This window comes from Daphnia carinata, chromosome 9 (genome assembly GCF_022539665.2).
Source record: "Daphnia carinata strain CSIRO-1 chromosome 9, CSIRO_AGI_Dcar_HiC_V3, whole genome shotgun sequence".
Lineage (NCBI taxonomy): Eukaryota > Metazoa > Arthropoda > Branchiopoda > Diplostraca > Daphniidae > Daphnia > Daphnia carinata.
This window is the reverse complement of record NC_081339.1, coordinates 8240174-8267973: the sequence shown is the minus strand read 5'-3', so window position 1 is coordinate 8267973 and position 27800 is coordinate 8240174. Positions and strand designations below refer to the sequence as shown.

The following is a 27800-nucleotide window of genomic DNA, read 5'->3' as shown; positions in this document are numbered from 1 at the left end:
CCCAGCTGGAGGCATTTTTCTCTGTACTGCATACAGGTACGAGTAGGTTCGACTTCAGGCCCCATTCACGATTCTACCTGCGTTTGCGATAGAACTCGCGAGTATTTTTCTAAACAGGACTTGAAAGACACGCACAAAATGACAATTCGTCAAACAGTCATAATTGCTCTTTCGCTTTTCATTCTGCAAGCCAATTTTGTGTTGCCTAGTCCCACTTCTACACATGTGGTAAGTAAAAGAGAAAACCTGTTGCTGTTTAGCCACTGCTTGATCGATTTAATTGTTTGTATTTGGGTCGTTGTTTAGGTCAAGCGCCAAACCCTACAGAGAGATTCTACACTATTCCTAGACTCTGTTGGTGATTTGTTGATTGGGGTTATCAATACTGGTATGTCGTGTGCAATAATTCTTATTCGATGTGGTAACGTGGTATTGAATTTCACGTTTTATTACAGGCTTGCGGAGTGTTGCGGCCTTGATTACATCCGGGAATGAAGCCACTCAAAAAATGGCCGTGGTAACTATCATTTTATTATTCGTCATATACTTTGAACACACCCATCTTATTTGACCATCCTCTTGGCCAAAATAAGGCAGTTGGATCTGCAGCTCTTCCGCCTTTATTGAATGTCTCTCGAGCTTTTACACGCGTCCAACAATCTTCCACGCGGCTCTTCAACAATACGCAAGCCGTTTTGCCGGAGCCTGGAACTTTGCGTGACGTGACAAGAGTATGAAAAAGAAAAATCAAAGAGATTCAGTTCGATTCACTTCATCCACGTTTGTGAACTCAACATTTTGGGATTTGTTTTCCTTTGCAGCGCATTGCTCAAGGAATTCAGCCGGCCATCGGACTAGTCGGACAGTCGGTGAATAGCACGTTCCGAGGTTCGTCCGGCCTTTTCGGTGGACGAGCGAATACAACAAGAGTCAACCCTAACGATATCGAGATTCCCGACGAATTTGCAGATTTCGAGAATAACTAAGCCTTTATTGTAATGCCTTTGAACAACTGTTTGAGATTCACCGTGCACGACTACATTGTACTTGTGTGTTGCAAAAATCCGCTGGCGTGTTTTGTCTCTACGCTAAAACGTCGAAAAATAATGGAGGACTTTTAAGTATTGTTGCCTTTGTTTACGCATTTTTTTTTCCAACCATGACTCGTGGGCGAATTTGGGGATTTTAGGTTTCACAATACAAGCCCATCGGCAATTTATACTGTCGTACCCAAATTGGATGCATATTTCATCAGCTGGTATTTGTATCTACGTAATAAACCCGTAATCAGCCCAAACATCGTATCAAAGATTGTTGAAATTTTTTTTGCACGCTATTTACGACAGTGCCAGAATGTGATTGCGTGAAAATGCTTGTAATGGCCCTCCAGAATGTTCGACATCGATGGACACATGATGTGCAAAAGAACTGACCTTGCCGCTGCAGCTCGGTTATGTAACCCTTGTAGACAAATATACACACGTTTGCTATAGTTGATAATGAGACATCGCTTTGCCATCATTCAATTCAAGGATACGGTTATTAATTATAGTTGCGATCATTGCAGCATGCCCATTGATTGCACTCGTGCAAGCACTCGTTCCGCAGATGTTTTTCTTATTCTTACAGTACCTAAGAAAAATACTCAATACTCTCGTGCACTAGTGTACTAATAAGACGAGTACCGGATCCCTCATATTATTTAGAAGTGCATTTGAATTAAAATTTTGCAGAAAAACGAAAAACTATTTTATAGTCATAAAATTAAAAAAGCAACATATCAACATATATCATAGGAACATACTATTCAAGTGCCACCTAGTGGCAACCGAAGAGAAGCTTCAAGGTCTTATGGCGGGATTGGTATACCTGTTTCATTCACGCTCCGTGATTGCACCCGTTTCAATTTCTATTGTAGCATTTCTTGCGTGCTAAAATTTTTCTAACATAAATGAGATTTTGTATAATAATAACGCAGCAAGTCGCGAATAGAGTTCATTTTTTATAATCGTCAAATAGTTCACCGTGTTGGCGAAATTTAACATTTAAGCTCAATAGACGCCATAACGAGCAGCAGCCTTTTGTCAGCGATGGTTGAACAGTATAAGGGACTTGATGAAACAACTTATGTTTGTAGATGTAAGTTAGATGTAAGTTAGATGTAAGTTAGATGTAAGTTAGATGTAAGTTAGATGTAAGTTAGATGTAAGTACGTAGATGTAAGAAAAAAAAAAAAAAAAGTCGGGTTGGTGCAGTGGTTCGAGTGATAGTCCTATCACTTGTGACTCCAAATCACGAACCAAGCACACGGCCATTCCTCCAATACTGTGACCGTACTTAGTGCTCATTGCATTCGAATCCGTTCGAATGCAATGTCCCGACTTTTTCGTCAGCTTTGGCCCGTCCAGAAAGGTACACGCGCATGGCCTAGGGGGTAGTTTCCGCTGAAAGTTAATCATGATTAGTTTAAATTTTTTAAAACTTGTTCTAAGAGCCTTTAAGTGTAATGAAAAACTTGAAGTCATTTAGTCTCAGTTTCGGTAACCACAAGTTTAGAATAAAATCAAAACAAAAAACTATGAACCAACGCTTGGTTATGTAACTCTTCTAGACAAATATACGCATGTTTCCTATAGTTGATGAGCCATCGTTTTGCCATCATTTAATTCAAGGAAACGATTATTAATTATAGATGTGATCATTGATGTGATCTTATTTTTGCAGTACCTATCTGAAGTATACTGAATTCCCTTTTGGACTAGTGTACATCCAAGAGGTAGAAATAACCATTCCCAGTTGCATTGAGACGTTCGAGACAATCAACACTAAAGCTTTGTTCACGCTTTGATATCTTGACGGGAAACTACATTTGCAACTCCCTGAATGAATAATTATTTGCCCAGCGATTCGCTTACTTTCGATGCAACGGTGCTTGAAGGACACGTCAGGCATATACTAGCAACTGGGTCATTGAGTGATGTGTAAGATGAATGATCGAGAACAGAAGTTGGACTATGGCCACTTTACCAATTTAATGTCCAACAAGTATTCCAATGTGCGCGTTTCGGAGTCTGGCGGTGTTTTGCCCCGTCCATTCGCTTCTGAATTTCAAGGTTGCTCTACTTTCCAACAAAGAAAAGTATAGGGGTAGCTTTCAACGATTTAACATACTGCCTTGCTGATTGATTGTTAGCATTTTTGGATATTTAGATTCACAGAATATGGGCTTACGTGCCACCCAAACTTTCAGGCAAATAAAGAAAGGCCGCTTAAAAAAAAAAAAATTTATAGTTTGAAAGTCCGATTAGCGGCAACTTGGTCCTCCATAATTACAGTATTGCCAGGCCTTTTATTGCCTTTTTAAGTTCAGACTGTTAATATGGTCAAGCGGATCAGTGGATTTATATAACTCTGGGTTTTATTCACCTTTTAAAAGCAAAGCCGACACGGCCAAGGCTAGTGGAAGGTATGGAATGCTAATACATCTGAGATCACCAGACGTGCTTTTCACCTGTTTGCACTTTAATCAAATCCGTATAATGTCATAAAGGTGATTATGAAACATCGATTGCAGCGAAGATTTCAAGATTTCATGATAGCGGCTGAACATATATTCGTGTAGAACTAGTTATTCACGCTTAGAGTAAGGTGATACTAACATTTGACGACGAAGATCCAAAGAGGATCCTTCACTGAACGTCCAACGATGAAAAGCTTATTCATTTGCTTCGTTTTGTTTTCTGGAATAGTTTCGGGACAAGTATGTTATGCAGTGATTTAGCTTAACACATATTTGAATTGTGTATTTCTATAGGATTTCCCGACTTTGTTTCCGGTCGATCCATTTGACCCGTATAACGATGCAGCTCGTCTATTCGACGCCATTGATGGTTGGGGAACTGACGAAGACAAAATCATCAGCGTCCTTTGCTATCGAACTGCATCGCAAAGAGATATCATCACGACGACTTACAACAATCAGCACGGCGTACGAATGAACAAGTTTTTACACAACAATGTCCATTACAATTTTACAATCTCATTTGTTGTTTGTCTTAGAGTTTGGCCGATGATCTTAAGTCAGACTTGACGGGTACCTTTAAAACTCTGACGGTTATGCTAACTCACGGCATGATCAAATTTCTATCGCTTGAGCTACATGACACGATGGCTCGGGCTGGAACGGATGAAAAATCTTTGACGGAAATCATAATGAGTAGATCGAATCAAGAGTTGTCAGAAATCAGAACCTTTTTCATCGACTGTAAGTTGAATTTTTCCGCGTAATCGTAAATAATATTACTGTATAGTAAATGAAAAACGTATGTCTAGCTTCATGTTATTTTCCATTCTAGATTACGGGCATTCGTTAGCTTCGGAAATAGAGGCCGATACGAGTGGTGCTTACCAAACACTTTTGATTCAAATGGCAGAGGTATCAACCTTGACTTATTAAAATGGGAATGTCTAACATGATAAGGACCTTTCTATTTTGAAATTTAATTCCAATTTATTTTGACACGGAGTAATTCTACTATTTGACGGAGGCATATTTTCTTGGTTTGTTTTAGTTTGGCTTCTTTTCCAATTCATTAATCGAAACAGAATTCATTTTGCTTCGTATTCTCTATTTTTGAACGGACCAGTTGGATTTTCAAGAAGGAAAAATACCTTTTTTAAAAAGCCATATTGTCATGTGGTGTCTCTTACAAATTCTTTTGCTTTGCATTTCTAAACAATCTATTCTGTAAGACTAGGACAATCGACATTTGAATTTCCAAAAGCCTATTGATCGGCCTTAACCTAAATGAATATGTTTTTCCCATTATTGACAGGGACTAAGGGATGAAAGTACATTTGTGAACATGACAGCGGTAGAGAAAGATGTCGTCGATTTGTACGAGGGAGGTATACTTAATTAAAAATTTTGGCGAAAAGTTAATAGGTAATGCAAGGAGAAATTTATGCAGGTCCCGCTATAGAAGGAACCAACGAAGATATTTATATAGACGTGTTTTCTTTACGCAACTATGTTCACGTGAATGAAGTAGCCATCCTCTTCGAAGAAACGTATGGAATTTCGCTCACTACCGTTGTTACCACGGAATTTGAAGGAAGGGACATGGGAAATGCGCTCGTGTCCATTCGTATGGTTTAAAGTTCCTATTTCATTTGAAGTAAGATTGAATTGTTTGAACAGGATAATTTTTTTTATACAGTGCAATATAGTCGCGACAAGGCAAGATACTTTGCCTCCCGGTTCCATGAGTCTATTGCTGGAGCTGGAACGGCAGACCAAGATCTGATGCGCTTAACGATTAGTCGTTGCGAGACCGATCTCGGTAACATCAAAATTGCCTATCAAAACATCTATGCTGCTTCACTTAGTAGTGATGTGTCGGTAAGCTGAATTTGGCTGTGTTAACCACTGTTAACAGATAAACTGTATACATTTCCCAAAACGAGATAGAATAAAATTCAATTTTGTTTTACTTTACAGGACGATACTTCTGGATCCTACCGCTCAGCATTACTTGCATTGATTGATTAAAGGAAATCGTCAGCGGACGTCAGATAAAGCACATTACCTCTTTAAAAACAGATACAGTATGCAATGTGCAATAAGGTCTGTGTAATAGTGTAACCTCTGGATCCATTAAAAATTCCTCTTTCTAAAAGAAAACAAAGCACTGCATTAGAAATTCTATTTTGATTGTTCACCAGTCGAGGCTACTATATTGGTTTTCAAAAACTAGAGCTACATTTTCCTGCTTTTATACCAACAAAATGTAATATTCTTCCCCAAATCTGCCAACACCGTAGCAAAGTACTGCATTCATTAGAGCGGTTTGTTGAAAAAACTTATACCATTTTCGCTGGAGCATATAGAAGAAAAAAATATTGCTCCATTGGTACTTTGATAACTTCAGGAGAAGGAGTGGATTTCTAACCGGGAATAGTAATTCCAGGTGAAAACTTCATTTTTCATTCGGTTCCCTGTTAACCTAACCGATCCTTCAATCCCTTAAACAAAAATGAATATTTTCATCAACTATGCTTCTTGAGTTACATTCCATGATACACAATGACAGAGAATTCAAATAAAACACAATTTCTACTCAATGCGTTGATTTTTTTTAATGGTAGCTTCATTGAATGGCCCACTTCTCTTTCTCCGCAGATTGTGTTTCTGTACGGTATTCCATAAAGATTTCCTTCTGTTAGGCTACCCAATTGGCATTTCCAGCGAAAATCATGTTCCAACTATGAAATTTTAAAAAATGTACAGTATATATATTTATACAGAAAAAATACAATAGCACGTATCACCAAGAAGGATTTTCATTATGTGAGCCGGCATCGGATTGTATGGCGATAGAAAAAAAGAAAAACAAAGATAGTATTATTACTAATTGTGAAAAATCTCCCGCATAACCAAAACTGCTATTTTTCAAGGAATTCGATTTGCAAGATGTTTTTTAAATGACCTTAGACCCCATTATCGAATTCCTCAAATTACTTAGAAGTGTGTTTGAATTAAAATATATTTTGCAGAATAACGAAAAACAATTTTAAAGTCATTAAGTTAAAAAAAAAGGACCAATCAATAAAAAGATTTTCATAGAAACATACTACTCGAGTGCCACCTAGTGGCAGACGAAGGGTAGCTTCTAGGTCTTATGACGGGATTGGTATACCTGTTTCATTCACGCTCCGTGATTGCACCAGTTTCAATTTCTATTATAGCATTTTTGCGTGCTAAAATTTTTCTAACATAAAGGAGATTTTGTATAATAATGACGCAGCAAGTCGTGAATAGAGTTCATTTTTTATAATCGTCAAATAGTTCACCGTGTTGGCGAAATTTAACATTTAAGCTCAATAGACGCCATAACGAGCAGCAGCCTTTTGTCAGCGATGGCTGAACAGTATAAGGGACTTGATGAAACAACTTATGTTTGTAGATGTAAGTTAGATGTAAGTTAGATGTAAGTTAGATGTAAGTTAGATGTAAGTTAGATGTAAGCACGTAGATGTGTAAGAAAAAAAAAAAAAAAAAAGTCGGGTTGGTGCAGTGGTTCGAGTGATAGTCCTATCACTTGTGACTCCAAATCACGAACCAAGCACACGGTCATTCCTCCAACACTGTGACCGTACTTAGTGCTCATTGCATTCGAATCCGTTCGAATGCAATGTCCCGACTTTTTTCGTCAGCTCGGCCAAAAAAGTGCACGGGCATGGCATAGAGCGTAGTTCCCGCCCGTGTCAATTAAAATAGCCTTTTATATTTTAACTTGTTTTCGTCAGAGAGGATTAATATATTCTTATTGGTGTGTGTAAAGTTGTCAGCGCGTTGGGAAATTCAAAGACAGAGTTGACTTAATGAATAAATAAGTTTTTGAACGCATTGTATTGGATGGTCGAAAAGGACTACAGTTTTGAGCGAAACGTATACTTGGCGCATAGAGAAGAGACTCCTCAAAATTAGGAACTTGACAGTTGAGCAATGAGCAATACATCATACTGCAATTAAAGTTTTTATAGGATGGTCGATGTGATTGTAGTGACAATAATCAAAGGTGGGGTGGTCGTTACTGTCAAAGAAGCTGTAGATGATGGTTCGACAACTGCGCTGGTTGTTGCGGCGGTTGTCGTTTCAATCGCCGATGGAGTTGATTCAACAGTCTTCGAAATTGTTTCGAGAACAGTAGACGTTGTTTCTACGGTCACAGTCGGAGTACTGGTCGCTGTAATATCGGTGCTGCTAGGAAGGGCAGTGACAGAAGCAGTTGTTTCAGTCGTGTTCTTGCTGGGACTAACACTAACAAACACGGTCGTAAATTGCGTAGTAACAACAGTTTTTGTTACTGTTTTGGAGAGCTTATGCAAAAGTGACATGAACGCGTTCGTCGGGAGTGTTACGGCGTTGCCACCGAACGACATGCTGGGCTTCAGAAATTTCTCTTCAGTTTTCTCCAGTTCATCGTGCAAGCCTTTCAGCATTTCCAAGTGTTTCATCGCCGCTTTCTCATCAGCTTCCTGGTCGATTTTGGACGGGTAGGGCATGGCCAGCAGATCGGATGTCGGGACGAAATAAGCAGCCGGATTGGGCACCATATCTTGAGCCGAAGCTTGTGGTGCAATGTCGAACGGGCTATCGACGAAATCGATCGCAGATTGTGGAGGAGTAGCTGCTCGATTGAGGAAGCCTCCCGCTCCAGTGGGATAGTAAAAGAACGCACGCTGGGCAAATGGATCGTCTTGCACGAACGTTTCGCCGCTCTCCATCGACTCCTCTGCGGATCCAAGAACCGCCAACAAGGCAGCGAAAATAAACACGACGTTCTTCATTGTGAATTTTTCTATGTAAACATACCAGAAATTCAAAAACAGTTAAATTAAAAAATCAGGGCAATTTTAGTATGTATAAAATGAGTGTTAGTTTTACCTTTAGATTGATTATGTAATACGGTTGCAGACCGAATGGTGAGCGAAGGTTCAATGCTCCGGCAAGACCTTGTGCACCTTCTATTTATCCAAAAAAGGCAGCGTCCCCCCTCTCTATGTCTGAGCCCCCCTACTTCCGTGAAATGAACATCAATAACCTTAAAGTAGGTTAGGAGGAACACAAATTTTTTTTTTCTAGCCTAACACACGCAATAGAGTTCTTTTTAAATAACTGCAAAAGAAAGTTTAAGGTCAAGTTGACCTTGGCCATTTTGAAACTCTCCCTCACTGCTTTTTTCTATATTGCCCTTTTTCAGTGTCAATAACCTTTCGTGACATGCAATCGTGATTAATAGATACGGACGTCAAGATGCGAGAGGATATATCATCGGTTACAGTCCGCTACCAGTCTATCTGATGAGGATTTCAGATTTTTGAAATTTATAGTCAATTCAATACGATATCTTTCGTTATTTCTTTCTCCTTTCATAAGACAATTCGTTTAAAAGACTTTTAACATTTCATTAGTACGCGTTCTTCAGCAGAAGAAATGCGAATATCATTTCAAATGAATCAAGGTTTATTTCGAAAGATACAACAAATGAATGTTACAAACGGTAAAACGAAATCAATAAGAACTGCGATAGGTCATCGTACAATAGCACCTCTGTTAACAGTAAAAAAAAATTAATTGTTAACAGAAACATTGGGCACAAGAATCGTCCTAGTAGCTAACGTAACAGTAACGCGCGAGCTTAGAGAGCGCAAGAGCGATGCAAAACTCTTAAGCGATACAGTAACAGAAGCTTCGTCGCCATTAACCGAGATGCTGGGGAGCACCAGCCGACTGAGGTGTCGTTCAGCAGCAGCATCTTCCGCCATTTCTTGTTTAATGGCTTCGAGTTCTTTAAGTGCTTCTTCTTGGCTGATTTCATCGTCCACGGGAAATGGCCGCCTTCCCGTCAGGATTTCATCCCGAACTTTGGTAGAACTGGCCGGATAAAGAGGGCTGATGATGGGCATCAAAACAGGATGGTAATACGCTGCTTGGTACGGGCTGGCTCGCAAAAAGTAAGGCGGAACAACGGCTGGATAGAAATAAGGACGAACAGCGGGCGTTTGTAGTTGGTGGATGATGGGTTTCACGATCTTGTTGCTGTTCTGGTTTTTTACGTTGTTGAACTTTGTTTTATTATAGGTTGTGGGCGGGGCTAGTTGTTGCATCACACCACTGGCAGGGCTCCTAGCTGATAAGATGGTCTCTTCGGTGCTTTCTACGGACTGCCAAGAAATTTAAATTAAAAGCGAAATTTTTTAAAAGGTAATTATTACTGAAGGCTATGGTTTTTTTTACTTCTTCTGATTCACCGGAAACGTCAGCTGTGTCTGACAGCAACGTCTGACTCCGCGGTACCACCAAAAGGCAGATCAGAATGAACTGGTTTATCATTCTGTTTCTTGGAAGCAATAACATGAGAATTAGAATATTTTATTTCTTAGCAAAATTGGCTTTCGCAATGTAATACGAGTTTACCTTTTGTCGTGCAACATGTTTGAGTTTGGGGAGAGTCACAGAACCAATTCTATTGTTTGTATCCGTCTAAAACAATGACGCGACTAGGGGTGAATCACCCTGTATATATAAAGCCTGGCCATCCTGCAAGAAACGTCGGCCCCCCATCAGAACACGGCCTAATCTGACATTCAATCTGAAATCTTCTAGAAAGTTTAAAGTTTCCCCCAGGTCTATTTTTTCATCATTTATAGGCTATAGGACACGTCGAACGTTAAATACCTTTGAAATCCTGGTTTCAGGATTCATGAGGACATTGAAAAAAAAAAAATTAAAACATTACATTAAACTCGTCCATAAAAATAACGCATGAACGTGGTGTAACAGTTTTTGTATTTGAGGTTCGAATAACATGTTAGATGACGCAGTAATCGAAAACAAAAAAGGTGTAACGGAACACATGAAGCGATCATGTCACTGACGGAATATAATAAATACTGAGCTGGGAACGAAACGCCTGAAAATTTAATGCAGCTAACTACGTCTTGGTACGTTCAAATTCAAATGTGTTCGAATTTAGCCGTTGATGGCCAAGCCGGGCACCAAATAAGTCTTCCGGACGATCGAAAACGATGGCAGCGCCGCCGACAGAGAATTGACGAATGATTTAAAGCTAGCCTTGGCGGAATTGGTGGTCGACGAAAGGCTGGACATGAGTCCGCGAGCTTCGCTGGACATTTCACCCTTCTCATTCAAAAGCAATTCGAGTTGAGCAAGGGCATCCATATCGCTGAGGCTCTCGTCGGTTGGGTTGATGCGACGCCACTGCGGGCCACCGCGATAGAAGTAAGGCTCCTCGTTGTAATAAGGGACAGGCTCCTGAGGTCCGTAATAAAGTGGATGATGAGGTGGGAAATAGCCAGGACGACGAGGCAAAAAGTAAACTGGCTTGGCCTCCTTCTCGGCCTGCTTTTCTACTTCTTGTTTGTTAATCGATGGGCTTGATTCGTCCGAGTTGATCAGGCCGCTCAGAGTACTGACGGTGTTACTCTGGGCACTTTGGAGAGCCAATAAAATGTTTTTGACCTCTTCTCTGACGAGCTGCTGAATGATGGCCGTCAAATTGGCCACATTGGAAGCTCCTACCAGATTGGCCAGATTGAGATTTGGAAGCGGATCAGTTCGATCTTGAACGGACGGTTCGGAAATGATTGGCTCTTTCTCAGGCACCACCGATGATACCAATTCCTAGTAAGCGTCAATCAACAACACAAATAATCCAGGGATATGCATAAGACGATGTCATAATTAGTTTAAATTAACTAAAATTTCACATACCTCTACTTTATCAACTTCATCGACCGGTGTGGCGAACGCGATGGCCAGCACGAGACCGAGCACAACAAGGACTTTCATCTTCCTGTTTACAAGGGTAATAATACTTTTTTGGAACTTTTCAACTGGAATCGAGTAGGACTGAAATTAATTCGGTAGCAGTTCCGTGGCTGCGTTCCGCACACTCGAACAAGACTTGCCTGACAAGGCCGCCAATGTTCACGGAGCTCCGCTATTTAAAGGCTCCCGCGTGCTTACGTGTGGGCCAATCAGCAGGTGTCCTGCCAACGTTCTCGACCAAAAAGTAAAAAAAGGAAATAAAATAAAAAAAGTATTTTGGTAAAAAAAAAAAAAATAGTAAATAAATAATGATAACATTACCATGGTTCATTACTGTTGCTCAGCGGTTGCAACTTACGGGATTTTTTCACCGGCAAAAAAAAAAAAAGAAACAGATGACTTATGGAATTGTAAACTTTAAAAAATTCAAATATAGAACCCCATATGGAATTTTGAAAAAAAAAAAATGGATTCAGTTCATGTGTCCAATACAACCACTAAAACACACGGTCATGACCATAGAAAAAAAAAAAAAAACTGTGGCTGAATTTTTTTTTTCTAACATTACGTAATGTCACTCACCCATGTTGTCTAGGGAGTGCTACATATTATCTGTTTCATTTTTGGAAACTAGAATGTCTCAACAATTATTGTATAGAGGTGAACGGCCTCCAGTACGGTACCGGGTTTTACGTGACTAGTCACTCGCAAGCGAGAAACCCAAAAAGAAACAAACGAGCAGTTAACATTTTTATAGTGTGTGTTCCATTCTTTCATTTCCGGAACAAAGCTAGGTTGAAAAATACGTTTTTTACAACGTCGAATTCAATGAGCTCGTGACTGCACAGAGCAGCCTACCATTTAAGTGCGAAATAGGTGTCGTCTGGTCCTGGTACGTTTCCAATGAGCCCAAACGCACGCCAATTGCGGTTTGTCAAAACCTGCGTTACGAGAACAAAACCCGTGAGCTAAAATGGTTAATTTTTTTGTCTTCTTACAACTACGTTGCAACTCGTAATTGCTTCAGGTAAAGAGCTTGTCGTTTCCTGTTACTTGTTGGCTTGCGTCATCATGAGATAGAAGCTGAGAGCCGTCCAGCTATTGTTCTCTTTAAGATCGAGCACCTTTTCGAAGCAGGTAGGGGAAAAAAGGAAACAATTCAACATCCCAGCAGGCAATACAAAAAGATCTTCGCAGGTTTGAAGAGGAGAGAAAGTTAAAGCGAAAGATAATCACACTGAAAAGGTCGTTCATCTCCGACAAACATGATCCAGGCGCTGACTAAACTGAGGATGTTAAAAAAAATAATAGTAAAAAAAAAAAAGAAGAAACATGGCATGAAATAAAGATGACCATCGCCTTATTGCTTTCAGGGAAAAGGTGGGTTAGCTAGTATAAAAAAAAAAAAACGAAAAATAATTCATTCTCTAACCCGAGGAGATATAGCCAGCCATTTGACGATGGCCTGTTGCTTCTTATTTTGGCCATAGCGTTCTTCAGCATGCCACGAGCCGGGATGGTAACTGCTGCGTGTTGTTTTCTATTTCGGCATGGCCAAGGTCAACATAAAGTGGTCGGTCATTGCCCCCTTGTGTTCTCAACACAAATGCAACTTTGCACTATCGTCAGGCCTTAAATCGAGAGGAGATGAATGTCCCTTCCAGTTGTGTAAACTTCACATGAGCTGAATCTTGGGCATTACCTTCTTCTGGTTGCCAACAGTTTATCTTGGAAGAACATATTCCTCATCATATCCCACCATTTTCAGAAGAAACAGTGTAGGCTTTTGTTCTAAACGAAGGGGTTTGTTATGGAACATGAGTGGTTTACCCACGAAATCGGTTGACTATGTCGATTCGGATTCATTGTTGGTGAAGAGATGTCTAACGGACGTAACGTTTTAGGAGAGTCAAGGACACGGTGATCGTGCCAACTTTATGCTAGGAATTGCAATCCGCCCTGGTATCGTGCAGCTACCAGATGCTTGCGAGGCAATACAAATCAATCATAATTCCTTCGTACCCGCCCTTTTACTATTTGAAAAGCGTAAAATCGCAATACCAATGTCTTCCACCTGTCGACGATCACATTTCTCAACAATAGTGTTGTGTGCCCAATTTTGGTAGAATTGTGAGAATTTTTTGTGGTGGCTTTTTCGATAATCAAATCGCACAGACATTAAGAACAACCTAATTGACGCCAGAACTTGCCTGTGTGCTGTGTCGTGCAATGTAGGACTAGAAGATTGATGGTATCGTCTGCTGCTGGGGTTAGGCCTAAAATTGGCATATCGATAATAACCTAACAAATTTTCAAGCTGTTGGCTCTGTTCTACTAGGTTTATTTTTAAATTAGTCTTGTCGAAACTATTATTAGTATTTTTTTTAAGGTTCTTGTCAATGAAGAATGAAATCAAATTTGTCCTTTTTAAGTTACTCTGGACTTTGTATCTGAATGTTCTGGATGAATAAAAAGTAATATAAAACAAGAAATGAAAATTATTTTAATGGGAGTTTTTCTTATAATTCATAAAGAGCTGGAGTACATTTTAAGTGTTTAGGGATTATTTAAAGTAGAAATTGTGTTTTCATTGAAATGTTGCTTTTATTCACTACCTGGCAACGCTGAAAATATCGCTCTGCCTTCCTTTTCGATTCCAACGTACCCGGTTCTCTCCCATTCACTTGTCCTTAGTTGGCAAGACGTCTGTTGAGGTTTTGTTGCATCCATTTATTTCGTCGGACTTGACATCCATCGAACAACATGCCTCCCAAATTCGATCCCTCTGAGGTTAAAATCAGTAAGTAAATGATTCTAAACCTAAATGTACTGTTCGCGAATTAGTTGTTTGCTGTCATGTCATGCTAGTCGGTCACCGTACTTGCATTTTAACCACGATTTTTCAAATCTATAGTCTACCTACGTGCTGTTGGTGGAGAAATCGGTGCCACTTCATCTTTGGCTCCTAAGATCGGTCCATTGGGTTTGGTGAGTTTAAACATATATCACTATTTGTGTACCAGTATTAACATTCCACATGCTGTCTGTGTAGTCCCCCAAGAAGGTTGGTGAAGATATTGCTAAAGGAACCCAGGATTGGAAAGGATTGAAGATTACTGTCCAGCTGACAATTCAGAATCGTCAAGCAGCAGTCTCAGTTGTTCCCTCAGCTTCTTCCTTGGTTATCAAGGCTTTGAAAGAGCCTCCTCGTGACCGCAAGAAGCAAAAGAACAGTAAGATTGTTATCATATGTTTGTCTTAAGCTGTACCATAATTCCTATTTTTTCAGTCAAGCACAATGGCAACATCACTTTTGATGAAGTAATTTCCATTGCCAGGATCATGAGGATAAGATCACAATCCCGATACCTTCTTGGAACTGTTAAGGAAATTTTGGGAACTTGCATGGTAAAGATATTGCACAGTGTAAGACTAATGAGTACTGAAATGCATTTATATTTTAGTCCGTTGGTTGCACGATCGATGGGCGAACCCCCCGTGAAATCACCGAGGCGGTCACCAATGGAGAATTGGAGGTTCCAGAAGAGTAGATCCGCGTCCACTTGTCAGTAATGGTAAGTTTCCAGGCAGAAGGTCATGTCACCAGCTGAACTAAGCTTACAGCTGGGGACTATGCTACCCGAACACCTGGTTGTGGTTGGGGTTGGCATCCCGTCCAACTCGCTAGATGTGCGAGTCACCTAAAGCCGAATGTATTATTAATAAACGCGCTTTTCTTTTTCAGATGAGTTCAATAAACGGATCTTAACCGAATTTTTACGTCTTTTTCATTGATGCTTTACTGGGTTGAGTTTAAATAATAGCCGATGCAGTTATGCCTTGAAACATTCATTTTTTAAAAATTAAATTGAATATTACCGGTTTTTTTAAATATTGTTCCTTTCCGAAATATTAGTTTTTACGTAGCTAATCAATGTTCAACTTCAATATTAAAAATTAAAATGCTAACAAGAGTAAATAACACGGCATCATAAGGGGAAAAATTTATTATTACTACACTGAAGACATTATTGTTCACTATCAGGACCTCTACGTCGTCTTAATTTTCTTTTTAACTCTTGTTGCTGCAATTGAGAGTGAACTTCGGCAAATATTTTCTCTTGCTCTTCAGCTGGGATAGTTTTCCTGATGGGCGCATGCATAAAAATGTTGTTGTCATTATACGAATACTTCGAACGAAATACACGCGATTTCATGAACGCTTACCGGTAATGTAACATGAGATCGTATTTTTCCCATGGTTTAGCAACTTTTGCGGCTCTGTCGTAGAAGACCTGCGGAAGTTTCAGATCTTCTACTCCTTGCAAATTCTGGCGTTCCCAACGTTCAAGCCAAGGGCGTGGACGTAGTTTTACCTAAAATTCCAAACAATATATTAGAATTAAAAACAAAATATTATAATGAACTGCAGGAAGTTACTTTAAGTGGATTGATTGGTACAACAGAGTTGTTTAATCTCCTTTCTGGTTCCATATCAAATGAAAAGGTACTGTATTCTGGTAAGGCATCTCTCAGATAGAGTAATGATTCATCCAATCTTCTTTCTAGCCTCAATACTTCGATCTTTTGTATGAGAGGGCAATACATTTCATAAAGAATTTCTACTCCTTGTTTATCCACAACATTTCGTAAAATAAACCATGCTCGCAAACCACTTCCTCCTCTCTGTATACAAATACCCACAAATTTTGCAAATTTGTTTGGAGAATTTGCATCAGCAACAGTCACGGCCATAATTGATCCTGAAAGAATAATATGTAAGAGTAATTGACAAAACAAATTCTCATTTCTTCTTACCAGTATAAAATTCTGGAATTTCAATAACTGATCTCCTTTGTAACATGTCCATTCTTTCAAGTTTTTCTTTGAGCCTATTCCTTGTTTCCATGGCTGGATCAGGGAGAAATTCTGGGTACATAAATCTGAACTCTGGTGGTGCTACGACCACAGTATTCCCAGAATCATCGCTCGTCTTTTGTGTGGATACGGATCTCTCACCGGCTTCATTTGACGTCTCGATGGGCTGGTGAGTTACGGTGGTTTCACTAAGCGAAACCGCATTTCTCTTGAAGAAGGATTGAGCTAGGCCTATTTGCAAACGATTTTCTCATTATTCGGTTTATAATATATAAATAAAGAAAGATCGGGTGAACCTTGGCGAAATGTTTGTAAAACTGCTTTTCTCAGCATGGCGAAAATAGACTAGATCAGATTCAGTGTTGTCTTGACTGAGATAGCAGACGAAAAACAATAACCAAGTGCAACAGTGCCAACACGTAAAATACAACATGGAAAAAAGAATGTTATTGTTAATTGCTATTTGTTAAAGCGAAATGCAGAATCATACAAATCAAAATGTGTACCAGTGTGTCCCTCTTAAAGTCTTAACCGATCACTTGTGATAAAGGGCGATAATAGGGCAATCGCATCCATAGATTGATTTCGCTGAGGACTTGACGTAACATAAGAGGGCTTCGCTAATGCATAAACTCTACAGACGGACGTTCCTATATAAATAAAACAACTGCGTTTATGAGAAAATTAATCATTTTCCTGAAATCAGCATTTAATTTAGGATATACCATGTAATTTATAGAATTTCAAGTGGTATACTTTTTTCGCCCAAATTGTTGGGCTAGAAAATAAGCCCGACTAAATAAGCCCAATCAAATAAGCCCGACTTTTTCAACTGTTGGCGCGCCAGTACGGTACAGCGCGATGTATGAATCCAGGGGATTGTGGCTGTATACTCATTGTTGTGAACGAATAAATTGTATCCATCAATCACATCATTGATCATCTCGATTGCAAAGGTCCCCGTTCACGGAATTCTTAATATTTAACGTTCAAACAATTGCGGTGTAGGACAGCCGCCTATGCTATGAGGATAAAGCCGGCATTGCATGCGAGGATCTTATTGCTTTAAAGAACTTTAAACGATTTAAATTATAAATAACCCTCTCGAATGTATAATACAGTTGCTTGTTTTATGGAAATCATTGAAGATCTACTGAATTTTTTGCTTTTTGGGATGAAAATGAAATAAAACTCAAACCTTAACTTAAGAATTTTGTGGTATTTACAAGAACCGAACAGAAAATTTTGTTTTGTACAGCAGATAGAACTCAAACCTTGCTCTGCTTTCTCCGCAGTGGCAACCGTCCGGATCCGGTTAACTCATTTAAGGATAAAATCCCCCGTAGAGGTAGCTGAAGACTGCCGTGGAGGTGAAGACTACCTGTACACTTTGCCATCGCTACGAGACAAGCAACTCTCGTAGAGGTCTTTTTCAGGCGGGTGCATGCATGTGGGAGATGGCAATATTGCTCACCATCCCGCCACTTGCAATGCAAACTTGTGCCATGAAAAAGACAATTGAAACATAAGCATACATTGTTGGTAGTCCCCACATACGGCAATCAACAACTCCATTACGGGTTCGTCAACCACTTCCTTCGAATTACAACTGGGAGAGAGCGGCATCACAGGTATTTACAAAACCAAACTGAAATGTACATAAAATTTTGACAAGTAAATCCATACAAAATTGAACTGACATGACGATACAAGAAACGTTGACAAGTAAATATTTACAAAATCGAAATGAAATGTAGGCACAAACAATTTTGACAGTAAATATTTGCAAGGTCGAACAGAATGGAAATTTTGACGAGTAATATTCACCAAATCGTACCGAAATGGAGGGACAGGGAATTTTGACGTGTGAATATTTACAAGATTGAACCGAAAGATAAGAGAATTTTGACTTACAAGCTCTGTTGTGATTATGAGGGATAAAAATGAAAAGACAAAATGCTCAACGAGCCGTTTACTCCCCAACAACCGCTTGCTCCAAAGCAGCTCTCTCCTCTCGCTCCTTCGCCCTTTTGGCCAATCTCCGGTGGTAGGAGGCATTTCTCTTCTTACCTACTCGAACAGGAGCGTCTGCGACCGCATCAGCAATTCCATCAACCAATTGCTCGCCTTCGCAAGAGCGAACATCCTCGACAAGCTCGTGCCGGGTGACAGTAACAGTATGTTCTGTACAGACTGGATCAGCAACTGGCTCAGGCAATGCGTCCTCTTTGACGGAATCGTCCATTTGGTTCGCAGATAGTGAAGCTTCCTCTTCAACGACGACGACCACAGGTTCAACGATGGCATCCGCTGCACAAGGATCTTGCACAACGGGAGTAGCTTGTTGTTCTCGTGCGGCTCTTTCTTCTCTCTCTTTCGCTCTTCTGGCCAATCTTCGCTGGTAGGAGGCATTCCACAGTGCCTTTTGTGGCTTTCTATACTGGCCAACACGAACCGGAGCAACTGGGACTTCAACAGCAGTTCCATCAACTAACCTCTCGTCCTGAACAGGAACAACATCAACGACACACTCGTGTCGGATGGGAATGGGATCTTGTTCCTCGGCGGCAAGATCACATGCTGATTCAGGTAACTCAGCCTCCACGGTGGCATCAGGAACGTGATCCACTACGACCGAAGCTTCTGCTTCAACGACGGGTAAAACGGATGCTTCTGCTGGAGTCGCTTGTTGTTCTCGTGCGGCCCTCTCAGCTCTCTCATTCGCCCTCTTGGCCAACCTCCGCTGGTAGGCGGCATTTCTCTTCTTACCTACTCGAACAGGAGCGTCTGCGACCGCATCAGCAATTCCATCAACCAATTGCTCGCCTTCGCAAGCGCGAACATCCTCGACAAGCTCGTGCCGGGTGACAGTAACAGGATGTTCTGTACAGGCAGGATCAGCAACTGGCTCAGGCAATGCGCCCTCTTTGACAGAATCGTCCATTTCGTCCGCAGATGGTGAAGCGTCCTCTTCAATGACGACGACCACAGGATCCACGACGGCATCCGCTGCACAAGGATCTTGCACAACTGGAGTCGCTTGTTGTTCTCGTGCGGCTCCCTCTTCTCTCTCTTTGGTTCTTCTGGCCAATCTTCGCAGGTAGGAGGCATTCCTCTTTCGACGCGGTGGGCAGTTTGGCCCCAGATCTAAATCGCCAACTGCAGCTTCCAACACGCGCTCTTCATCTCCTGGAGGTACCATGTTAACCTCATCCACTGCCGCTGGAGTACTTCCATCAGCTTGCAGGGTTTTTCCACTCACTTTGGAATAGGCTTTCCATCCTAGCCATCCAATTGCAACGACACTGGCTCCAACGGCCACTACACCGATCACTTTAGCTGACAATTTCACGTACGAAGACATCTTGGAAAAGATAGTAAAGGCTTTGATTGCTTGTGCAAAAAAAGATTTTAATTTGGATTTGCAATTTTTTCTTATATCGTTTTGGGGACACTCTAGACGTGTCACCATAGTGGAGTTGCGCTATTTGAAGTTATTTTTAAAGCATTTCCAGCCATAAATGGATAAAAAAACTTATTGATTCGAGATTTAATGAATTAATCGAACTTTGTCCAAGGGTTTAAAATTTTTTTACTACAGCAGTAATATTTTTAAAATAATAATTAAAGACCATGTTTCATGAAAATCTGAACGGAACAGACAAGTTGAAAAGAAACTGCGCGGAACAATTTTTGGTTTTGTTAGATGCCCCAACAATTGTCTTAGACGTTTGCATGATATTTTACTAAAAATAATTTTAAAAAATTCGCATCCATCTTAAAGCGAGTATTGATTTGTTGCGTCAAGTCGCCGTAAATCACAGTCTAACTAATCACACGCCTCGTTGCAAGAAAAAGACTAGCTTTTATTGAACTAAAATAATTAATTAAAAAAAGAAATTACCTAACATTTTGAAAGAAACAAGTTTATCATTTTCTTCCTTCTTTCGATTTCGGATTAGGAGCATTGGGATTTTCACATCGATAAAATTCCTTGAGTAATTCGATAGCTTCATTTGAACGTATTCCACCATGCAGCTCCAGAGGGCGAAATCGTTGATCTTTTGCACAGACGTCCAATACTGAACCACATCCACCAAAACGTTCATTAGCACAACCGTAATACACACGAGAGAAGCCTAACATTTGTAAAGCTCCTGCACACTGAATACACGGTTCAACGTTCACCCATACGTCCGTTTTCGCAAACACTTCGGCATAACTTTCAATTTTGTTTTTCTCCATCCACAATAAGGCACGATCGATAGCTTCAAATTCTGCATGTCTTGTTGCGTTTTTAGTCTCATTCACACGATTTCTTCCTTCGCCAATAATACCATGATCTTGTCATCAAACGAACGTTAGTACAATTTTGGAATAAATTCAAACTTTTTAATTTAGGCTCACCTTGATGATACAAAACGCAACCGACCGGAACTTCTCCAACTGACAAAGCTTCCCTTGCCAATTCAAATGCTCTGTCCATAAAGGAAGTGGCTGATTCGGACATTCTCGAGAGTCTCTTCAATATCTTGATCGTAAAGATTATTTGACTGTAAAGACGTGCTGAATTTTAACGCAGTTCCCGTTTTAAAGATTACGGAAGATCCTGTGTCATCCAAAGAAAGGCCGCAATCAACGCAGAATTCGGCAGTTTGACGTGCAGTGTCGAACAAAAGATAACGACGGAGCTTTTCAAGAGGAAATTTGGTTCCTTGTGGAGACCGATATCCACGCTCATAAACTTCTAAAACTCTTGGTCGTAAGAGTGAAAAATGTGCACGATAGGCTAACTGCAGATTCAATGGCAAGCTTCGAGCAATATGGTTTGCTCTAACAAAATTGCCTAACCAGAGAGAAACACTGATTTCAATCGAGTTGCGCACTATAATGTTCGATTTTGTCCTTGATGGTAGTTGTAGTGCTCGGTGAAGACCTGAGGAGTTCTTTGACAGCAGTAAATCAAGGGCTTCAATTTCTATATGACTGGTCTGGAGAAGCAAGTCCCGATTCTTGACTTCGATTTCGGAATACAGATGAAGCAATTGACTTAAACACTCATCAAGATGATTTTGATTAAGATGGCTGCTAAATGCTGATGCAGGAAGATGGGATAATCTGCAACAGAAAATTTCATTGAAAATATATTAAAATATGTATAACAATATAAGGGAAATTCATCGAATACCTGAACTGGAAGTAGATATAAAAACGAACACAATATTCAAGAATTTTTGCAACAGTAACTGTTCTCACACCAGAAAATCCTTCCAAATAGCCCTGAACAACCAAATCTTGACGAACTGCTCTCAGTCTGTCAAACACAAAGTCATATAATTGTGCCAATGATGTTTTTCTTCTATCAAGAACTCTGGTAAAAATACAAGAGATTATTAGGAGCAGAAAACAAATTTCCGTAAGATTTGTATCATTACTGTTGGAAGAGATACTTGACAGTGTTTTCCAAAGTCGGCAAATCCCTTATATTTTTATTTCTGGCTGATGACTGCCCAGCAGCAGACCTGCTATAGCATTTAACTGCTGAAAGAAAAGAGGTCTCAAAGGGCCGTACCAAATTATGCACTTTTCTTCTGAAAAGTTGAGGCAGAAATTATAAGATACATTTGTATAGGAAACATTCATATTTGTGTACATTTCATATTCATCAGGTGGGCACATGGTCTTGCAACTTCCTTGCACAAATGTTGCAGCAGCCATTCTAATAAAGCACACTTTTTCATAAGAATAACTTTCTCATGCCTGAATATCCATACCTGTACAGTGGTGCGTTCTTTCTGCTTCGGCTATAATTATTTTGCGATACAGAGTACAAGATTAGTGTAGAAGCTATTAGAGTACGCTAAAATTTCGTGTAACTAGTGTAGTGCTGATATTTGATTTGTTGTCGAATTGAAATGACAGATAACATACGTTTGGCGCAATGGTGCCTGATTGCCATTACCAAGTAAACTTTTTGATGGAAATAGTACTAATGTACACAATTCGTAGATTTGTAATCCAGAGGAATGGAATGACCAAGATCATCTCAAAATAACTAAAGGTATGTGTATACGTTTCTTCACCGGAAAATGTTTAATTCAATTATCAATTCAGCCCATGTTGAATCCAGAGAAGGCAATAGAACATTAAGACAGTGGATGTTCTTCCATTTTCTGGACGATGTTCGATAAAGTAGGACATATCTGATGGCGAATACTTATGGCAATTTTTTGAAATATGCCTTCATTTTCGCAATAACCAAAACTTGTTTCGTCGCAGAAGTAGCACCCTGTATATGCTAAACCATTAAACTCAAAGGAAACGGAAATCAAATGAGGTTGCGTTACAAATACAAAAAAAAAAAGCTGTGCGGTTATACTATGTACAAAAAACTGAAAATGTGTACCAAACTTGACTAATTTCGCAATCGTCAAGAACTTGTAACGAAATAGGACAAGGGGTATGATTTTTCTTAGATTTGACCATCAACTAGATACCGGCATGCCATTCACCGAAACAACAAATATCCGGAAAATAAAAACACAGAAAAATTACATATGCACAATTTTGGCCGTTGTCGAGCATGTACCGTTATGCATGATCATAAAAAAAGAAAAATAAACATACCCACTAGTCGTCACCTTTTCGGACGGCCTTTGCGTGCGGTTGGGATACTCGAATCTGGGACTTCAAAAATTATTCGATCGGTTCTGTTGTATCACGGTTGATTTTTTTTGTTCGTGTGCCGAAAGGAAATTTTGTTAAACCACCGCAGGTGCCAAGACGAACTCGTAGGACTTGTTCGTATTGGGCATTCTTTAGTGTTCCGCCATCCATTGTGGTTGCCACTTCACCAGATCGCCATCAATAGCAAGATGAAGGTATTTTTTTCATGCAAGTTTAGAGAAGCGAATTTTGGTATTTGAATATTCGTCTTTTGCACAATGTTTTCAATTACATACTTGTAGTTGAAATCCAAAACCACAACGGCAATCATCTTTGCGGCATTCGCCCTTGCAGTCTGGAGTTCTCCGGCCGCATCTCTGTTCAACAGTGGCCATGAGCCCGTGTCGTCTTTTCGTTTAATTCCTTGGATTCACGTCAATCTTCCCGTTGCTTACAATGGTCAGCCTTCCGGTTTGCTCTATCCCATTGGCAGCAGTCATGTATACAATCGACGCAATTATATCCCAAAAACGTACAGTTTCCCTTTTGGTGTCCAGCATCAGTCCACCAACTTTCTGCATCCGATGGTGAGTGGCATTCGTCACGATTGGAAAGACACGAGTGGCGTGCAGAACGAGAAGCACATCAGGCGGACCGTTTCTGAGGATGTGATTATGCCAAGTTTTGATTCAATACCACGTCACGCAAGTTTTACTGACAAGTCCTTTTTATCGTTCTTCAGCAAAGTGGTCATGCCCGTTAGATTTGTCAACAGAATCAGCACGTTCCCAAACATCAGAGTAACTTACAAAAACATTACATTGACCGGACTCGCCATTGGCTAGCACAACGTGAACGAATGGCACTCATAGCGAATGTTCTATTGTTGTTAGTAATCACGAATTCTATTTAATAACTGGTTTATTATATGGTGACCACTCAGTTTAATGTTTCATGGCCAATCTTTTGTGTTGCTGTTTGGCTTTGCAGATTGTATATTAGTTAATAAATACCTGTTCGTTAACATTCGATTTGTCTGTTTGATTTATTGATGTGCCATCTTTGAAAAACGGAAATCTTTGTTAAACACTAAGAGATCTTTTATGAATTCTTTTAACAATCTATTGAACTATTGGTTTAGCTTTGACCAAGTGAGATACGAGGTGAAAATTACTTTTTTTTTTGCAAATTGCAAAGATATGATTATCAAGAAGATTAACTGGTAATATCTTCGCTAATTCAGAGAAAGCTAGATTTCCAGTTACTACGCTGACGGCCAAAGATCCATTGCTATTAAAACCCCAATTTTTGGAGGTGTAAGCTTAAAAAACTTTCTCGGTCAAATGACGTGTTGCGTATTACTTGCATAGTAATCAGCACACGTAAAAAGGACCAGCACTTTTCCAGAAGAGCGGAGCAGGGCAATTTCCAATTAAAACCGGTTTTTCTCACTTGCATCTGTCTTTTTTTATTGCTCCATATTAAAGTCTATTAAATGATTCATTTTACCGCTTCGCATAATACGGTTACGTGTTTGCAGATCTACGTTTCGCTACAGCTTTATGTGCATAGCACTTAATCTTTTTTTTTTTTAAAGGGAAGCATATGGCAAAATTAAATAGCGCATTACCCTAAAATGAAATGTGTCCTACTCGTGGTTTTATGGCAAGACCGGTACATATATTGTGACAAAAATTATTTTTTTTTTTTTGCATACGCAATTTGACTTTATCAGCAATTCTGTTAAATTATATAATGAAATGTAATGTTTGATTTATCCTGACTAAAAAAAAGCGATAGCTTTTTTTTATTCAGGAGAAACTTTCTTGGGCTAGAGTGAAATTGGAAATGGAGCGGCACATCTGTTGAATCTGGCGATTCAGCTCTCTGGGTCCACAGCTGAAAACGTCCACACGTTCCCTGAATATAGCAATCATTTGTAAAACCGGAATTTGAATGAATAAAAAAAAAATAAAAATTCACGTTAAAAAATAAAACGAGAGTGAAAGTGAAAAGATAAAAAAAAATGTAATGTTTTAAATAATTCACACATCACTGTATACCTTGAATAACTCTCTTTCCATGACGTGAAAAGTTCCGACCATTTTGGACGGCCATATTCCAGTCGCCGAAGTAGATTGGGGTATTTTTTACCTAGAAGGGTTTCTACCTATAAACAAATGAGCCAATCGTATTTTTTAAAAAATTTACATTTTTTTTCAGTTCTATTTTCGTCAACGCACTGGAGAGAAACCGCCAGAATGAGAGCCCTCAGGTGCTGGGCGTGTGACATGCAGTCTAATTTCCAGCTTATCTGGACGAGGGCTGGCCCAAGCGTCCTCGATCAGTTGATGGATGGCTGCTGATGCCCACAAAAGGCTTTCTGCCGTCGTGACGCACCATATGATGTGCAGGCGATCAGGTCGCGCAGGCCATCCGTTCCGACTAGCGGGAAAGAAGAAACATGTTTATTATGAATGCAACGAGCTTTGAAAAATGAAATTTGTTTGATAGCTATAATTCAATTATACATTAAATTGTGGATGACACACAAGAAAGGCGTGAATCCGATGCCGCCCGCTATGCAGATGACTGTTTTACTGTTCAAAACGCCGCAAAACGGACTGGAAAATGGACCGTCCACGTAGAGTTCGATGTCATCTCTTCGAGCTTTCACGCCCAGGAGACTCTTTAATTGCTCTAATTGACGAACACCCAATTGCAGTCCGATAGGTTTTTTTTTTTAAATAAAAACGATTGAAACGTTTAGCGTCACGACGTCAAACATTCATAATTTGTAGCATACATACTGCACCAATCGCCGTTCGTTTTCATGTGAACCGTCCAGCTAGCGTGAGTCAAATCACAGCACTGCCACAAGATTTCAAATCATTTAAAAACATTTTCAATTTTTAAATGCTAGGCGGCCAAAAAATAAAATAAACGCACCGATGAGAGTGAAAATGGATGCCATTCGAAACCAGATATCACCGGACATTGAAGGAGGACATACTATAAAAAGATCGTTACAAAAAAAAAAGGGAAATTTAATTTAAAAACATATTCTTTAAAAAAAAAAAATGAATAATGAATGAAGAAACGAACTTGTCCGGGTTGAGAATGACTCATCCAGCGATCAACGACCACTTCGATAACGTCTGGTTCGTGCACGACGACTCGGGTCACGTGAACGGGCTGGCGTCTACTGACTCTGCGCCAGCTCCAATCAACAAGGTAGAACGCAAGCGGAATCGTTACGTACAACCAAGTGTATCCCTTCATGGGTATGAAAACAGGAGGTGGCCTATTTTCATCGTCAGCGTTTCCCGGCCAATGGTCACGCCAATTCGTTTGCTCCTTCAGCATGCCACTGACGCAAAAAAAAAATTATCGATGAAATCACGGAAAGCTTTTAGTTGTGCGTGTCAGCAACATTTTTTTAATACCACCCCGTTAACGGGTGCTCAATTATGGTAGCACTTTCCTCACCTTGTGGGATGGAAAACAAGCAGGACTAAAAAGGGACCGAAAAGAAAGTGATGGCTGTAATAAAACGTATTGTAGTGACGCGTGCGGAACCAACTGGCAGACGTCACGAGTATCATGGCCAGTATCAGCATCATCAGCACTCCCGTAATTCCTGGAACTATCGTCAGCCGGGGGGAACAACAGGTAACATGTGACCTTTTTTGTTTTTGTGGTAGGACACACTCGGGAATGATTTACCTGTCTTGAAAACTAATTGGAAAGCATCCTGGCCGGGAGAATCGGCGATGTTGACTTCAGTCCATCGGTGGTTGTAATAACGAGAACAATTAACTGCGTTAACTAAATGAGCTGCAGTGTGAACAACTGGATACAACAAATGTAAATGTACAAACGTTTGGTACGGGTTGTTTTTTTTTTTTTGTTTTTTTTATGTTTTGATTTATACCTGATGCGACGATGACGGTTATAGCGCAAGTGACGTGAAAACGCTCGGCTTGATTAAAAAACGAACGGATTCGACGGGATGATAGGCCGCATCGATTCAAAATATTGCAACAGCAAAGGTGGATGCTGGTGATTGCCTGCTTGCAGGTCGGGAGCAGAATAAGAGCGCAACTCACGTTCAAAACGGCTCCCGAACCGCGTGAAATGCAAAGTCCGCTCTTCGCGTCATATTCAGTTGATATAAATAATTTTTCAAAAATAACTAAGATGTCCCTCTTTTTTTTATATATACTTTAAGAAATAAGAATAAAAGTCATGTGACTCACTCCTAATATTTGATGGAGGTAGTAATATTGCGGTTGGCCTTTGTAGAGTCGATAAGTGTTCCAGAAAATGATGCCGTTCACCAGTATCCAGACAGCCTTCGATACCGACAATTCAATTAACCGAAACGAAAAAAAATTTGAATGTTGAAATACTGTCAGATAACTTACGTGAAAGCCGTATGATGGGCGGAGCCAACGTGAAGAAAACATGTTGACCATATTTGGCCGTTCTTAAGTACGGACGACTCTATGACAGCGATACGGATTCACGTGTTGTCTTCAAACATGTTGCAAGTAGATCGGTTTGGTGGTTGCCATCAAACTTGCGTCGTGTTCCAGATGCTGCGTGTCCACCGAACAAGCTGGAAAGTTTCCTTAAAACAGCAGCGTGATTTTGAACTTTTGCTTTCACTGAGCGACGCATTGACACTGCGTCGAACAAAAGACTGCTAGGTTTTTAAGGAGAGACCACTCACTCTCTCTCTCTCGCTCTCTGTCTCTTCTGGTTATGTACATGCAACCACAAACAGCCCAGTCTTTCGTTGCCATGGGAACACATCCCAAAAAGATGAGTTTCATCTCCTTCTTTGCCTCCCCTTCTCTTCTAGTCGACTGAAAATAAACCCTAAATGGAAATACAG

The 27800-nt window shown here is 40.1% G+C and overlaps 11 protein-coding genes across 14 annotated transcripts in view; 5 read left to right on the top strand and 6 right to left on the bottom strand.

Annotated features, from left to right (window-relative positions):
* Nucleotides 1-70: 70 nt before the first annotated feature.
* On the top strand, nucleotides 71-1500 carry LOC130700665 (uncharacterized). Its single transcript, XM_057522646.2, has 5 exons — nucleotides 71-228; nucleotides 307-388; nucleotides 456-517; nucleotides 594-731; nucleotides 822-1500. The coding sequence occupies exons 1-5, from the start codon at nucleotides 139-141 to the stop codon at nucleotides 984-986; spliced, it is 537 nt and encodes a 178-aa protein (XP_057378629.1). The 5' UTR covers nucleotides 71-138; the 3' UTR covers nucleotides 987-1500.
* On the bottom strand, nucleotides 1500-10075 carry LOC130700656 (uncharacterized). Of its 3 annotated transcripts, XM_059497079.1 has the most exons (4): nucleotides 9983-10074; nucleotides 9803-9905; nucleotides 9114-9729; nucleotides 1500-1510 (listed from the first exon to the last, which is right to left on the bottom strand). In XM_059497079.1, the coding sequence occupies exons 1-3, from the start codon at nucleotides 9997-9999 to the stop codon at nucleotides 9136-9138; spliced, it is 714 nt and encodes a 237-aa protein (XP_059353062.1). In that variant the 5' UTR covers nucleotides 10000-10074; the 3' UTR covers nucleotides 1500-1510; nucleotides 9114-9135. The 3 variants fall into 3 exon arrangements, with proteins under 3 accessions (XP_059353062.1, XP_057378622.1, XP_057378621.1); XM_057522639.1 differs by lacking the exon at nucleotides 1500-1510 and having other exon boundaries at nucleotides 9011-9729; nucleotides 9803-9899; nucleotides 9983-10075; XM_057522638.1 differs by lacking the exon at nucleotides 1500-1510 and having other exon boundaries at nucleotides 9011-9729.
* Nucleotides 3370-27800, top strand: part of LOC130700657 (superoxide dismutase [Mn], mitochondrial-like) — a 69148-nt gene continuing 44717 nt past the window's right edge. The window contains exon 1 of the mRNA XM_059497080.1: nucleotides 3370-3373. The gene's annotated coding sequence lies outside the window, so the exon portion shown is untranslated. The remainder of the gene's footprint in view (nucleotides 3374-27800) is intronic.
* On the top strand, nucleotides 3627-6123 carry LOC130700649 (annexin B11-like). The gene is made up of 8 exons (XM_057522630.2): nucleotides 3627-3760; nucleotides 3815-3988; nucleotides 4060-4264; nucleotides 4356-4435; nucleotides 4836-4908; nucleotides 4971-5147; nucleotides 5220-5401; nucleotides 5501-6123. Exons 1-8 carry the CDS (start codon nucleotides 3707-3709, stop codon nucleotides 5549-5551), a joined length of 996 nt encoding a protein of 331 aa, XP_057378613.1. The 5' UTR covers nucleotides 3627-3706; the 3' UTR covers nucleotides 5552-6123.
* LOC130700652 (uncharacterized) lies at nucleotides 7393-8543 on the bottom strand. Its single transcript, XM_057522635.2, has 2 exons — nucleotides 8450-8543; nucleotides 7393-8363 (listed from the first exon to the last, which is right to left on the bottom strand). The coding sequence occupies exon 2, from the start codon at nucleotides 8350-8352 to the stop codon at nucleotides 7540-7542; it is 813 nt and encodes a 270-aa protein (XP_057378618.1). The 5' UTR covers nucleotides 8353-8363; nucleotides 8450-8543; the 3' UTR covers nucleotides 7393-7539.
* LOC130700653 (uncharacterized) lies at nucleotides 10337-11452 on the bottom strand. The gene is made up of 2 exons (XM_057522636.1): nucleotides 11300-11452; nucleotides 10337-11209 (listed from the first exon to the last, which is right to left on the bottom strand). The coding sequence occupies exons 1-2, from the start codon at nucleotides 11375-11377 to the stop codon at nucleotides 10538-10540; spliced, it is 750 nt and encodes a 249-aa protein (XP_057378619.1). The 5' UTR covers nucleotides 11378-11452; the 3' UTR covers nucleotides 10337-10537.
* Nucleotides 14002-15130, top strand: LOC130700667 (large ribosomal subunit protein uL11-like). Its single transcript, XM_057522648.1, has 6 exons — nucleotides 14002-14156; nucleotides 14271-14344; nucleotides 14409-14589; nucleotides 14646-14764; nucleotides 14821-14931; nucleotides 15102-15130. Exons 1-5 carry the CDS (start codon nucleotides 14120-14122, stop codon nucleotides 14905-14907), a joined length of 498 nt encoding a protein of 165 aa, XP_057378631.1. The 5' UTR covers nucleotides 14002-14119; the 3' UTR covers nucleotides 14908-14931; nucleotides 15102-15130.
* Nucleotides 15346-16678, bottom strand: LOC130700681 (large ribosomal subunit protein bL19m-like). Its single transcript, XM_057522665.2, has 5 exons — nucleotides 16531-16678; nucleotides 16175-16465; nucleotides 15797-16119; nucleotides 15584-15732; nucleotides 15346-15502 (listed from the first exon to the last, which is right to left on the bottom strand). Exons 1-5 carry the CDS (start codon nucleotides 16565-16567, stop codon nucleotides 15385-15387), a joined length of 918 nt encoding a protein of 305 aa, XP_057378648.1. The 5' UTR covers nucleotides 16568-16678; the 3' UTR covers nucleotides 15346-15384.
* LOC130700666 (tRNA-specific adenosine deaminase 2-like) lies at nucleotides 20076-22127 on the bottom strand. 2 transcript variants are annotated; one of them, XM_059497081.1, is made up of 5 exons: nucleotides 22009-22127; nucleotides 21670-21825; nucleotides 21423-21605; nucleotides 20642-21352; nucleotides 20076-20577 (listed from the first exon to the last, which is right to left on the bottom strand). In XM_059497081.1, the coding sequence occupies exons 4-5, from the start codon at nucleotides 20742-20744 to the stop codon at nucleotides 20165-20167; spliced, it is 516 nt and encodes a 171-aa protein (XP_059353064.1). In that variant the 5' UTR covers nucleotides 20745-21352; nucleotides 21423-21605; nucleotides 21670-21825; nucleotides 22009-22127; the 3' UTR covers nucleotides 20076-20164. The 2 variants fall into 2 exon arrangements, with proteins under 2 accessions (XP_059353064.1, XP_057378630.1); XM_057522647.2 differs by having other exon boundaries at nucleotides 21888-22026.
* Nucleotides 22966-23782, top strand: LOC130700664 (uncharacterized). Its single transcript, XM_057522645.2, has 2 exons — nucleotides 22966-23115; nucleotides 23203-23782. Exons 1-2 carry the CDS (start codon nucleotides 23110-23112, stop codon nucleotides 23743-23745), a joined length of 549 nt encoding a protein of 182 aa, XP_057378628.1. The 5' UTR covers nucleotides 22966-23109; the 3' UTR covers nucleotides 23746-23782.
* On the bottom strand, nucleotides 24590-27618 carry LOC130700643 (NADPH oxidase 4-like). The gene is made up of 12 exons (XM_057522622.2): nucleotides 27328-27618; nucleotides 27160-27255; nucleotides 26835-27051; nucleotides 26627-26752; nucleotides 26390-26546; nucleotides 26006-26270; nucleotides 25850-25912; nucleotides 25711-25771; nucleotides 25432-25600; nucleotides 25144-25345; nucleotides 24964-25070; nucleotides 24590-24820 (listed from the first exon to the last, which is right to left on the bottom strand). Exons 1-12 carry the CDS (start codon nucleotides 27376-27378, stop codon nucleotides 24712-24714), a joined length of 1623 nt encoding a protein of 540 aa, XP_057378605.1. The 5' UTR covers nucleotides 27379-27618; the 3' UTR covers nucleotides 24590-24711.

Bases quoted from the DNA above. Each gene is read 5' to 3' on its own strand.
- LOC130700652 (XM_057522635.2), bottom strand. From the start codon at position 8,352: ATGAAGAACGTCGTGTTTATTTTCGCTGCCTTGTTGGCGGTTCTTGGA.
- LOC130700681 (XM_057522665.2), bottom strand. From the start codon at position 16,567: ATGCTGAGAAAAGCAGTTTTACAAACATTTCGCCAAG. The intron at 16,120-16,174 runs GTAAGAAGAAAT...TTATTCTTTCAG, and splicing joins AATTCCAGAATTTTATACTG to GATCAATTATGGCCGTGACT. The intron at 15,503-15,583 runs GTAAGCGTTCAT...TGCGCCCATCAG, and splicing joins GATCTCATGTTACATTACCG to GAAAACTATCCCAGCTGAAG.
- LOC130700666 (XM_059497081.1), bottom strand. From the start codon at position 20,744: ATGTCCGAATCAGCCACTTCCTTTATGGACAGAGCATTTGAATTGGCA. The intron at 20,578-20,641 runs GTGAGCCTAAAT...TTTGATGACAAG, and splicing joins TTGCGTTTTGTATCATCAAG to ATCATGGTATTATTGGCGAA.
- LOC130700656 (XM_059497079.1), bottom strand. The intron at 9,730-9,802 runs GTAAAAAAAACC...ATTTCTTGGCAG, and splicing joins TTTCCGGTGAATCAGAAGAA to TCCGTAGAAAGCACCGAAGA.
- LOC130700649 (XM_057522630.2), top strand. From the start codon at position 3,707: ATGAAAAGCTTATTCATTTGCTTCGTTTTGTTTTCTGGAATAGTTTCG. The intron at 4,909-4,970 runs GTATACTTAATT...AAATTTATGCAG, and splicing joins CGTCGATTTGTACGAGGGAG to GTCCCGCTATAGAAGGAACC. The intron at 5,148-5,219 runs GTATGGTTTAAA...TTTTTTATACAG, and splicing joins AAATGCGCTCGTGTCCATTC to TGCAATATAGTCGCGACAAG.
- LOC130700653 (XM_057522636.1), bottom strand. From the start codon at position 11,377: ATGAAAGTCCTTGTTGTGCTCGGTCTCGTGCTGGCCATCGCGTTCGCC. The intron at 11,210-11,299 runs GTATGTGAAATT...GACGCTTACTAG, and splicing joins ATGAAGTTGATAAAGTAGAG to GAATTGGTATCATCGGTGGT.
- LOC130700665 (XM_057522646.2), top strand. From the start codon at position 139: ATGACAATTCGTCAAACAGTCATAATTGCTCTTTCGCTTTTCATTCTG. The intron at 389-455 runs GTATGTCGTGTG...GTTTTATTACAG, and splicing joins GATTGGGGTTATCAATACTG to GCTTGCGGAGTGTTGCGGCC. The intron at 518-593 runs GTAACTATCATT...GGCCAAAATAAG, and splicing joins CCACTCAAAAAATGGCCGTG to GCAGTTGGATCTGCAGCTCT.
- LOC130700643 (XM_057522622.2), bottom strand. From the start codon at position 27,378: ATGGTCAACATGTTTTCTTCACGTTGGCTCCGCCCATCATACGGCTTT. The intron at 26,547-26,626 runs GTAAATCATTCC...GGCTGACGATAG, and splicing joins CCAATTAGTTTTCAAGACAG to TTCCAGGAATTACGGGAGTG. The intron at 25,913-26,005 runs GTTCGTTTCTTC...ATCTTTTTATAG, and splicing joins GTCATTCTCAACCCGGACAA to TATGTCCTCCTTCAATGTCC.
- LOC130700667 (XM_057522648.1), top strand. From the start codon at position 14,120: ATGCCTCCCAAATTCGATCCCTCTGAGGTTAAAATCA. The intron at 14,157-14,270 runs GTAAGTAAATGA...TCAAATCTATAG, and splicing joins TCCCTCTGAGGTTAAAATCA to TCTACCTACGTGCTGTTGGT. The intron at 14,590-14,645 runs GTAAGATTGTTA...CTATTTTTTCAG, and splicing joins CCGCAAGAAGCAAAAGAACA to TCAAGCACAATGGCAACATC.